Source organism: Zeus faber (genome assembly GCF_960531495.2).
Source record: "Zeus faber genome assembly, chromosome: 6".
In the NCBI taxonomy this organism is placed as follows: Eukaryota; Metazoa; Chordata; class Actinopteri; order Zeiformes; family Zeidae; genus Zeus; species Zeus faber.
The window spans coordinates 28,120,319-28,132,337 of NC_137201.1; the positions used below are offsets into that span (position 1 = coordinate 28,120,319).

At 42.5% G+C, this 12,019-nt stretch overlaps 1 protein-coding gene across 1 annotated transcript in view; it reads right to left on the reverse strand.

The window, feature by feature from the left end:
- Positions 1-12,019, reverse strand: part of cep290 (centrosomal protein 290) — a 44,348-nt gene that overhangs the window by 27,917 nt on the left and 4,412 nt on the right. The window contains exons 8-26 of the mRNA XM_080002915.1: positions 11,793-11,915; positions 11,479-11,499; positions 11,174-11,297; positions 10,244-10,416; positions 9,694-9,856; positions 9,419-9,519; positions 9,263-9,329; positions 9,025-9,134; positions 8,493-8,577; positions 7,949-8,076; positions 7,453-7,560; positions 6,923-7,060; positions 5,940-6,089; positions 5,210-5,325; positions 4,508-4,610; positions 3,797-4,027; positions 3,116-3,289; positions 2,686-2,797; positions 436-641 (exon numbers count right to left, since the gene is read on the reverse strand). Of these exons, the coding sequence (XP_079859041.1) occupies positions 436-641; positions 2,686-2,797; positions 3,116-3,289; positions 3,797-4,027; positions 4,508-4,610; positions 5,210-5,325; positions 5,940-6,089; positions 6,923-7,060; positions 7,453-7,560; positions 7,949-8,076; positions 8,493-8,577; positions 9,025-9,134; positions 9,263-9,329; positions 9,419-9,519; positions 9,694-9,856; positions 10,244-10,416; positions 11,174-11,297; positions 11,479-11,499; positions 11,793-11,915 (2,433 nt within the window). The remainder of the gene's footprint in view (positions 1-435; positions 642-2,685; positions 2,798-3,115; positions 3,290-3,796; positions 4,028-4,507; positions 4,611-5,209; positions 5,326-5,939; positions 6,090-6,922; positions 7,061-7,452; positions 7,561-7,948; positions 8,077-8,492; positions 8,578-9,024; positions 9,135-9,262; positions 9,330-9,418; positions 9,520-9,693; positions 9,857-10,243; positions 10,417-11,173; positions 11,298-11,478; positions 11,500-11,792; positions 11,916-12,019) is intronic.

Here is a 12,019-nt window from a genome sequence, read left to right on the forward strand (position 1 = left end):
CTTTTTGTATCAGGGAGCAAAAAAAGTTGTAGCATCTATCTATCTATCTATCTATCTATCTATCTATCTATCTAGTTTACAAAAAGAATGAATCTTCCATCTTTGCGGAGCAAATTATTTTAATATATTAAGCTATACTCGATATCTATGCTCATCAGTAAAATTATACAAGAAAGAGTCGGGAGGAGAAATTGCTTCATCCACCCTTCAACCATTAAATTAAACTGGAAACCGGATCCATAAAGTGTCATTCTAAAATGATCTTTGTATCTTAAACTCTGTTCAGGACTTGTTGAAAAGGAAGGGGGGCAGCGTGCCATGAACAACAGCACGATTCTCAGGAAGGTGAAAGGAAGAAGAAAATTTATTGTGTTATCATTGGCATGGGACGCAGCCATCAGATGAAGGTGAATAATGCAACTCAGACCTCCTTACCTCGGCGAACTTGGCCTCCAGCTCAGCGTTGCGCTCCTCCACCTGGCGCAGGGAACATCTCAGGTGCTCATACATCCTGTGTGCGTGCTCGGCCCGCTGACGCTCATTGAGCTCCTTCATCTCCAGCGTGGTGATCCGCCGGGAGGCCGAGACGATTTCACCGTTGGCCACAGCCTTGTGGGCCTTGTCCATGCTTCCTTCACTGCCTGGGGGTGCGGCATGGCAGAAGAAGGACTTGAGACCGGTCTCCCAAAGACACTGATTTATCACTTATGGTGTTCATGCGTTACGTACGTTAACCTGAGGCACCTCATAGAACACGGTGTTGAGTGAAGGATAGGTTCGCTCTTTCTCAACCTAGGCCTGCAAAATATTGCTTCCCACCATTCAAGGTCTTCCCCAGGTTTTCCCCAAATTGCAGTTGCAATTGGGCGGTTTAGTCGGAAACATAGATAAAATGGATAGGGATGCAACGGTGATGAATTCTTCCCACGCATGACAACATGTTATGACAATCATAACACCGGACATTTTACAAGATATTCGATGATGATACTCATTATCTGGAGACTCTACTGCGCACATCTGCTGCACAAATCTCTGGGTGTTGGAAAAAGCAGTTTTCTCTGTAATATCGCATTTAATGGCTTGAATGAAAACCGTGGATTGATATGGTAAATGGTAATGGTTAATGGACTGTATTTACAGTATATAGCACTTTTCTAGTCTTGCGACTACTCAAAGCACTTTACAATACGTGCCTCATATTCACCCATTCACACAAATTCATACATTGACGCTCACTGAGAGCAGTTAGGGGCTTACGTTTCTTGCTTAAGGTGGTTGTAGGATTTGGACGTGGTGGTCTCGCATGCCGCGGTTGGTCCAGTGATTGCACCGGAGTTGCAACTCCAGGTTATTACTTATATAAGTTATTACATATAATAACACTTAAAAAATAATTGTATTATATACATATATATAATAGATATATATTTTATTATATATATTATTATAATATATTTTATTCTTTGTACATCACCATAGCAACATATCATCAGGCTTGTTCCTTACCTCCCGCCCGCTCCCCCTGTGCCATTCAGAAAGTGCCGAAACGGTTACCCCATTGCCGTAGGTTCTACCATGTTCCATGTGAATGCAGCACAAGTATTGATAATATAATTAGTATTTTACAAATTTAGTTTTTTTTTCTGTTGTTTTACTTCTATAAAAGAAGAAAAAGAAAAACGACAGTGGGCAAGTAATGTTTGGATCTACGTTGATCGAAGTCTTTTGTCGAGTGAAAACTTTGATATCATTTATTTAAATTGATTTGATTGTTGGCGAAATGTGCCCAGCATTCCAAGGTTGTAAGAATCGGTAGCCAATCAGGACTTCCAACGTTTTTTGTAGAGTGCAACACACAGACTGAATAAAGACAACTCGGTCTTTTTTTTTGGCAAGCTGTCTGTTTCAGAAAACGTGGTGAAACAAGCCGTTCAGCTTTGCTGCCCTAATATACGTCACAAGGGTATTACTGTAATTAGAAACACCTCCATCTCAGTAACTCCACCAAGGCGTGGAGTGGGACCGGATCTGCTGGCATCAAAGCTAAGAGCTAATCACGCGAAATGCTCTGTTGTTTGCTTACAGACCAGCACAAATCTTTTTGAAGAAAGAGGAATTAATACCAACTGTCCGTAACAAAACTCAGATAAGGTGTTACGGAAGGAAATGTTATTACTTGCTGTGTGTTTCTCTCTGCGTGTGTGTGAGTGTGTCTGTGTCCACGGTAGGTTGACTGTGCTGTAAACTATGGCGCGCAATCTGCTCTGCGTTTCTCCAAACAACACCGCAGATAGACTTATTTTATTACATTTTCAGATGTTTCCTTAATTGAATGAAACAAAAAAAGCCCCAAGCCTCGACGTATCCCGCAGGGCTATTTGAGTGAAGATTCAGCAACTGGATAGCTTATTTCTCGCCTTCAAATTGAAACAGGTTTTAGTGGACCAAGGTGAAATCAGTGAAAGTTTACAGAAAGTTTAAAGTGGTATTCAAAAAGAATTTACAAAAAGATGCCTAAGGACCTCAAAAACCGATATTAACTTTTGTAACTTGAGCGTAATAGGTCCCCTTTAAACATTTGCCCCATTGCACTGCATTTAAGAACCGACATGTCAATAAATAGCCTCTCCTGAAAACCTATCCTTTAATTTATCCAAATGTCTGTCAGACTGTCTGTCTCACCGCCTGCATTGGCCTGTTCCCACGCTTGCTCCAACGTGTTCAGCTTCTCCTTGGTGATCTCCAGCTCTTTGACCAAAGCAGAAATCTGCTCCTGGAATGACTCGTTCTCATTCTGGAAACGCAAGAGGTAAAGTTGTTGGGGTTTAAAGGTCTCACATTTTCTCCCCACAATCTCAAGAATTCGGTCTAATTAAGGACTCAAAAGTCAAAAAATGGGCATACGTACTTTGTTTTTCAGTTATTATATATTATTGTACAATTGCTCTCCCTGAACAGGCTATCTGATTGTGAGGAAAGGTGAGCTTAAGCTAAATCTGATTCGCTTGTTGATTTGTCGTTAAGTGTCTTTGAGAACGTGAGACAGATTCCAGATTCTTTCAAGGAGAAGCAAGACAGAGTGAATAGACCCCTCAGCTTCAGAGAGCGATACCTGCAGTTGTTCCAGGTTGGAGGTCCTCTGCACCATCAGGTTGTCCCTCTGCAGCGCGTCGCGGTACTTCACCGTCAGCTCCGTATACTGACGGTTGGCTCGCTCCAGATCCGACGAGGGAACGCTGTCGCCCAGGGCCTTCTGCAGAGCTGCTATCTTGTACGCTGCCATTTCCTAATGGAAACCAGTGTGGAAGATAACTTGAGTTTGAGGATGTTCAAACAGTAGGTATTGGGTTTATTGTGTATTCTTTTGGAATGTTATGTTAAATCATTAAAGTCTTCTATTTTCAGGTTTTTGTGAAGTGTATTGAATTATTTTTATGGCTTGTAGCCAAGTGCTGTAAATACATTAAATTTGAAAAGATTTCACACTGGCTCGGTCAAAGATCAAGTGGGTGAGGGTGTGTGTGTGAAGAAAGCTCAAAAATCCATATGGCTGCAGAGAATCCAAATTTGAATATAAAAAATGTCATTTGAATTTGAAAATGCTGGTTTCATCATACTCCATCTCACTATGAAGAAATGTCACTCAGCATCACACTAGTAGTGTGTATGTTATTTTCATTCATTTCTATTTCATCTGACTTCTAATCCCTTTGACCTGCACACCTGAACTTCTCCCACGGGGGTTGATAAAGTGTTTATTTTACATGTTAGGGTGGATTTTGGTTCTGTTTACCTTGTACCTCTGCAGATATCCGATCCTCTGTGCAACGGCGGCCTGCATGTGCGCTGCGTCGTCTCTCAGCTTGCCGTTCTCCCTGTGGAGGTGGTGCTGCTGCTCCATCAGGGTGGTGTGGCGCCGCCGCAGCGTGCGCTCATTCACCTGCAGCACTGTCAGGCGCCGAACCGCCTCACCCACTCGCCGCCGCGCCTCCTCGGGGTCCTGCTGGAGGGTCTCCAGGAGGTCCTGATCCAGGGGAGGAGGAGGGAGGACGTGTTGTTACGGAGTGTAGGTACACATTTGACACATTTTCATTTTTATACATTTATTAAAGCAAACATACAGCTTCTCATTTTTGATAGAGGTTGAACTGTTGATAAAGAGGTTTATAATTAACTTTTAGGTTTTAGGTTTATTTTTATCCTAGTATAATATTGTAAAATTAGTATATGGCTCATTTATTTTTTTAGATTAATCAGTAATTGCCTTTTTTTGTTTTATTTTGTTTATTTTTAGGATTAAATTATCAATCTAATCAAATCTTAGTATAATCAAATCCCTAACCATTATAATTATATTCTCATGCCAAAATAAAGGTTTGGAAAATAGAAGATTTGCAAACTGTTACATACATTGTTTTACTGAAGCACATCATGCAGCGGGGAAACATCAAAATCAAACCAAATATCCGGGAAAAACTGCTAAATGTCAGGACAATGGACTCACATTGAACTCCTGGATTTTGGTTGTGTCCACCTCCTTCTGCTCCTCCAGCTTGTTCTTCGTCTCAGCGAACATATCTCTCTCTTTCTGCCATGCCTCCTTCTCACTGAATTAAGAAAGAAAAGAAAAGGAGAGAGAGCTGTGACACTTAAAGGATGACAAGACACCTTCTCTTTTCTATGTTTTCAATTTCAGCAAGGACCGCTATTTTATGTCATTCCACAAGTCTACTAAATACATTAAGGTTTTTTTCAAAAATAAATGATCACCATAAACTATTAATTTTATTTTTTATTATTATTGGTTTGCCTTCAAGCTGAACAAGCTGTTTTGATGATCCAATGGGATTAAAGCTATCTGGCTGAGTGGAGGAGAGTTTATCACATTTGGGGTCAAGTCTGGTTCGTTTCTTTTGTCCAGTGATGTTTTTTAAATGACACAGGAGACACGTCCTTTATTTGTTGTCTCCTAATATGGTTCTGCGTAGAAGTTACGCCGAAGGTCTGGGAGACTGCAAGACACTAAACTTCCCATTATAAAACAAAAATGTTATAATTCAGTGTGCAACTCCTTAATAATGTCGCTTTTTTTTTACTGATAGAATGTAAAACAAAATGTGTTTTTAATCATGTGTTACTGTATATTTTTTTCAGACTAAAATCCTGCATTAAACAGAAAATCTGGGCACAATGGTTAGTGTTCTACCTGAGGTACTCTTTGTAGAGCAGCCCCTGGCGGTGGAACAGGACAGCGACCTTCCCTTTATACTCCTCCAGCGACGCCATCAGCTGCTCGCTTGACTCCTCTTTGTTTTTAATTTCCTGAAGAATAAAATAATATTTACGTTTTCTCAAATGTAGATAGAGATACTATTTTCCACAACGACTTCATAATGAACAAGGTTTTTAAATTAGCCCCAGAACAAGGTTTTTAAATTAGCCCCAGCGCTTAGAGCTAATACAGAGCAGGCAGATGGGCAGACAGATAGATAGATAAAAATAATTAATAGATAAATATTAACACTAATATAATAAAAATGTATGCAAAATGCAACATGTAATAAACCTAAAAAAGAACAAAAAAGATAATTAGCAATATACAATTAACCTAAAGATGAACAATAAACCACAAAAATAAACCTAAAAATAAACTGAACAAGAAAAGCTTGGCAATATATAATAAACCTTATAATAAACAATAAACCTCTGTATATACAATTAACCTAAAAATAAACAATAATAAACAATAGAACCAAAAATTAACAATAACCATAAAAAATAAACAAGAAAACCGAAAGCTTGGCAATATACAATAAAACAAAATGATTAACAATTAACTTCTGTATATACAATAAACCTAATAATAAACAATAAGACAAAAAATTAACAATTGTCATCTCATCGAACCCATTCCACTTCCTGGTGATAAAACAGACCTGCAGGAGGCGGACAGCGTACTCGTTCAGTGAGCTGATGACCTCAATGCTGGAGGGCGCCAGGTCCTCAGGGAGGGTCAAAGGTCGCAGGACGACGCCACTGCAGCTGGACTGCTTCAGAGTGTTCAGCTCGGCCTCCAGCTGGCTCGCCTGGCCCAAAAAACAACAACAATCTACCTGCTGACTGGAAATGTGAATGGTATTATCAGTAATAATACCCCCCCCCCCCAATAAGATTTTAAATAAGATTAAGTAAGAAATTCCCATATATTGATTGATGGTACAATGAGCACTAGTGGTCAGAATTGAGAGGGCCGTTGGAGTCAGGGATGTGTGTCATCCACTCTAAGGCTGGACAATCACACACGGCCGAAGGTGCCTCAGGCCGAAGAGTTTGGTGAAAAATGAGGTGAAAATGTGTAAAACATTAACATCCACTTGTAAATTCAGAATCCCTTATTAAATAATTCCACTGAACTCTGACACTGGACGACATCGCTGAAAGATATGATCAGCTTCTGCTTTTCACAAAACAAACTTCCCTCATGCTGTTCCAGTTCCATTATCTCTAGTTTTTTTTATTTAGTTTGGGATGGATGTTCAGCAACCACCCAGAATAATTACATAGTCTTCACACCAAGTGTTTGGTGGGTACGAAATATTTGCAAACCATACAATTTACATGACTGGATAATAGCTTTAATATGAGGAGAAAGAAATTGCGAAAGAGCGCTGTGAGCAGTTGGCCTCGTCCCCAAAGCTCTTCAGTTTAATTAATGTTCACATGTGCAGTAAGACAACCTCCATAAACACTACAAGCTAGTTTTCCTGCCAGAGGGCCCAATCTGCTTGCTGACGACAGATTCATTGATAAGAATAGAAGCACCAGCATCTTCAGAGGACAAAGGCCGCATTGACTGACAGTTGTTTTACCACACCGTCGTTCATTTTCCTTTGCCCGGGTACAGCTTGGATGTGCGTACCTGTGCTCGGGCGCTGCCAAGCTGACTCAGGGCCTCAGCCGCCTCTTCCCGGGCCAGCCTCAGCTCCTGCCTCAGCTCCTGGTTCCTCCCCATCATCTGGTCCACTCGGGCCTTGAGCAGCGCCGAGGCATTGGGCCGCTGCACCGGGAGGTTAAATCCACCGTCACACCCCATAATAATAACCTTAATACAATCAACTTTATCTGTTTGTAAATGTATTTATATCCCCTGCAGTAGGGCTGGGCGATGTACTGTCGTTTGATTTATTACCCTGCTCTGTGGAATATTCAATTGTGATTGGTTAATAGTGGCAATCAGCAACCACTTATTTCTGAACAATGACCACTATCTATTAATAATGGCCGTTGTCAAGGGCAACTCTGCCTACATGCTAATACTAATTAACTGGACAAACTTAGCTCATCTTTATAGTCACAAACACAACAACAACAACACACATGTACACAACGGCTGACACACACACACACACACACACACACACAGTAGTTTGCTATGTTGTCCTGGACTACGTTGTCCTGGACTACGTTGTCCTGGACTACGTTTTCCTGGACTACGTTGTCCTGGACTACGTTGTCCTGGACTACGTTTTCCTGGACTACGTTGTTGTAGCTGTCGGGCTAGGCATACATATAAGACATATAAATCTAGGCATAGAAGTTGTACATTTTAAAATGAATATCCTGTCTCAATACATTCATATATTTAGTAAGTAGCTGTGTAATAAGTGGAAGAATTACGCAGCCAGCCAGAAACGCAATTTTCAGAACTTCATTCATACTAGCCTCGACCTGCTTGTTCATAATATCAGCATTACTAATGATTGTTTGTTACAAATCAATTGTGTGTAAATATCTTAGGAAAGCACCAACCGCCATGCCCTCAAATATACATGTATACATGAAAGTATATAAAAGATCTTTGGCCTGTGAGGTTCCTCCGCCCAGCTTGTTCTTTCTCCCCACACTGTGTATTTACAGGTGTGTGACCTCTCAGAGAGACACTCACGCTGAAAAGCGTCTCCAGGCCGGGGACAGACTCTTGGGGAGTGGTTGCCTCCTGGTTCACCCGTGCGGCGTGGAGGACATCTGTCAAAGCGCCCTCCAGGTCGCTCTTCACTTTAGACAGTTCCTCCACTGCAGGAAAACAAGGGAAGCCAGTGTTTTCCTTTCCTTTCAAAGCCAAAGCCTTGAGGACATGTCATGTAAAGTGTCAGAGAGAGGAAATCTATTATCCTCGAGAGGACGTTTCGATGAAAAATTGAGTTGTTCAAATATTGACGTTTAAGAAAAAAAAAAAAAAACGTACAAAAAACTCCTCTGAGGCTCATCTTCCAAGACCCAGGTGTTAATCTGCTGTCGTAGGGTTTTTAAGAGGTTATGAGAAGGCAATCTAGACGCTTCTCCTTTTCGTTAAATTGCCACGGTAGTGTTTCAAAAAAGGTTTTAAACAAAACTAAAAGAGTCATGAATCTTCCCATAACACATCATCAACCTAAGAGCAGAGAACACCGCCAGCTTGCCATCACATAACACCATGTTTTTCCACTTACACTGGGCTTGGAACTCAGTGGACTTTGTCTTGAGCTGCTTGAGCTCCCGCTCCTTACTGCTCAGCTCCCTCTGCAAGGACTCATTCTAGAACACAAGGGCATTTGATTCGATCCTCTGCTACACCGGATTTTTAGATAGATAGATGGACGGACGGACGGACAGCTAGATGGATAGACAGATGGATAGTCATAATAAAGAATTAAGAATGTAAATAGAAAACAATTGGCAATGTATAATAAACCAAATAATTAACAATAAACAATAAACCTAGAAAAGACAAAAAGAAACACAATCTGTCAATATACAAATTACATAGAAATTATCCAATTATAATTTTTTAGTGTATCGTTTATTATCTTTTGAAGGAAATGTGTTCTATTGTTCTTGTCCCTGCTACGGGACCTGCTACGGGACTCGAACAGCGAGGCAGTCTGCTTCTCATTTTATGGCCACAGTCAGCGTGTTATAAATCAAATCAGGGTCAAATCTGCAGCTAGGCTCAACATGTTTAGTTTTACTGAGGGATTTCACCTTCTGTCTGATCTCCTCTTCTTTACCGGGGCCTACCCGGCGGTCTGTGAGGATGGTTCTGCTGGGCCTGAACTCCTCATCCGCCAGCAGCAAGCTGGACTCTGGAACCCCTGCAGAACAAATGTTTAGCATCATGGGAGGGATTTAAACGTTGAAATCTCACAAAGAATTCATGTGAAACAGATAAGAGGCATTATTCTGGGTTATTAAATTTTATTTTAAATAAACTGAGGGCCACCTCTCTCCTTCACCATGCGTCTGATCTGCTTCTTCAGCTCCAGTCGTTCTTCTTCCAGACCTTCAATCTTAACAAAAAGGTCAAAGGTGAAAACGAGCCACAAAAATCAAAAAACATTCAACATTAATCCTAGTCATCTCTGACGTAGCTCGGTACCTCTCTGATGAGGACCTGATTTTCCGCCCTGTACTGCCGGTGCCTGAGCTCCTTGTCTCGCCTGAACTCCGTCAGGTCCACCTCCTCCCGGGGGCCGAGGCCTTGAGGAGCAGCAAAGCATACGTGAAGGGATCCAGAACGTCAAACGAGAGGAGCAGCAATCACAGACAGCACAACAGGCCGTCACTTCGGTTTAGGCATCGTGTCTACCTACTTTTAAGAGGAGTTGAGTGAATAAAGGTTTGGCCGCCCCCCTCCTCAGCCAACAATCTCACCTAGCCGGTCACGAAAGTCCTCATTCTCATCCATGAGGTCGTTGATCTTCATTTCCAGACGGTTGATGTCTCGTGTCATGGCCTCGGCCTCGTGGTCTCGCATTCTTAGCTGCTTCTTGCACTCTTTTATGTCAGCGATGGCGGCTTCCAGGCCGTCGGTGCCCTGCAGTTCATCATGAGAGATGCGATTAATCCTCCTGTTAGCGCTCACGCCCGCATCGTAAATTTCACAGCGTTAATCCAAAGCATTCATCTTTTTGGTTGCATGAAAAAAAAAATATAACGTGGCTTGTGTTTTTTTTTTTTTTTTTATAAAGATGTGGCTTGTCAAAGGAGAAAGATCTCCGATCACACCAGAGTCACATCGTTTGGTTTCCACTGGGGCCATTTTCATTTATTCGTTTTTTTCCAAGGAAAATTATACAATGCTGAGAAGCCAAAAGTATTGGCCTCTGGTCCCGGAAATCGGGTCTCATTTGATTATATTTGGTTCCCGAAATAATATTAATACAGATCTTTGATTCGAGCGGAGGAGGGCGGGCAGACTTACAGACTCATACAGCCTGATGCGGTTCAGCATCTCACTGAACTCTTTGTCTTTGTCTTTAGCGTCAGTCTCGGCGCGCTTGGCCGCGCGCTGTGCCTCCACAGTGCGGCGCTCGGCGTCCTGTAGCGTCGACTGCAGCTCCTCCACCTTCCTCTGCTGGGCGGAGGACTGGAGGCCTGGATCGATGACCATGGGAGGGTTAATAGAGGTTTTTTTTAATATCTTCTGGCCATGGTGCCCTTGTGCAAATTCCTGAAATCACTAGTTGACTTAGTTCACTCTGTTTTCTACTTCAGAAACCAAATCAGAGGAGAAACATTCACAAACATACATGAAATTAGGCTTGGGCAGAATGACAATTAAATCGGCAATCGACTCCATCGATCGCCATTCACGGGAGCGGAGAGGGAGAGAGGGGCCTTCTCCGCTCAGAGCTGTTTTGAGCCCTTTCACACATAGTTCCCGGTAAATTACAGGGATAACCTTTCCGGCATCTCTAGTTTCACTTTTCAAACATGCAGCTACCTTCCGGAACATTTGTGTCTTGCGCCTTTTCACGCGTAATAGCTGTGAATAGATGGAGCAAGAGACAGCCCAGCAGAAGTCACCCGGTGCGGCCCCGGTCTGCGTGCCCCGCGCCGGAGCTGCAGATTGTTGATACCAATTGATTTTGTCCCAGCTCTCTATCCTGATCAATAAGCAGGATGTGGAGGTTCATTCCCGCACTGTCCTATCGACCCTGTCCACAGCAGACATTTTGACATGCAGTGGAAGAGGCCAAAACCATTCAGTGTGGATCTGTTCCATTGAGCCTGTTCTGTCTGTACTGGTCCACAGCGACGCATGACTCAAACAGACCCACAATTAACGTCAAAATGTCGGCTGAGAAAGGGGCCCCGCTGTGGAGGAACACGCTGTAGGCGATCCACCCACCTCTGTCTTTCTTCACGGGCTTCTTCAGCTCCTCTATCAACATCGCGTTCCTCTCCATTTCACCCGTATACTGCTCCACTTGCTCACTCAGCAGCTTGATCTGATTATCTCTCTCCTGGACGGCCTTGACAAATTCAAAACAAAAATCAGTCAAATTGATGGAAATTTCCAGGGGTATTCAGAAGTGGTGGTGGTTGTGGGGGTGTGGGTGGTGGGGGAGGGGGCTGTGACATGGAAGTGAGGGATGCAAAGAAGCAGAAAGAAAAGATTTTTTTTTAAGTAAAAAGCAGATTGCAGACACTTACACTGCAGAGCTCATACACGACCTTGCTCGTGACAGCAAGAATGCGAGGTGATGAAAGAGACGCAGAAAGAGAATCAGATGAACGGATGAGAGAAAATAAGAGCAGAGAATGGGGGGGGGGTGAGAGCAGAAACCAAAATCCAAACACCCGAAACCACCAGTGATCACACATGTCAGACATTAACAAAAGGAAATGATTTGCTTTTTTGACATAGAAGCATGTGAGATACCTTAAATGGAATAAAATATGTTATATTATGTCAACCATTACATCCTGACAACTCCAAAACGAACAAGGAAGAGGAGCTTATCCACCTGTTGTAAGGCGATGATGTTGCTCTTATCAGAGTCTATCTGAGTGGAACGCAGTTTCTCCCTCAGCCCCCGGATCATCTGCTGGTACTCGAGGATTTCATCATCCTTGGCAGAGAGCACTCTCTAAAAAAAAAACCCAAAGTCACATAATAACACAACATGAGGGTCACCGAAAGAACTCTACAGACCAGGGGATTTTAATCGATGGGTCACACTGGTAGAACACA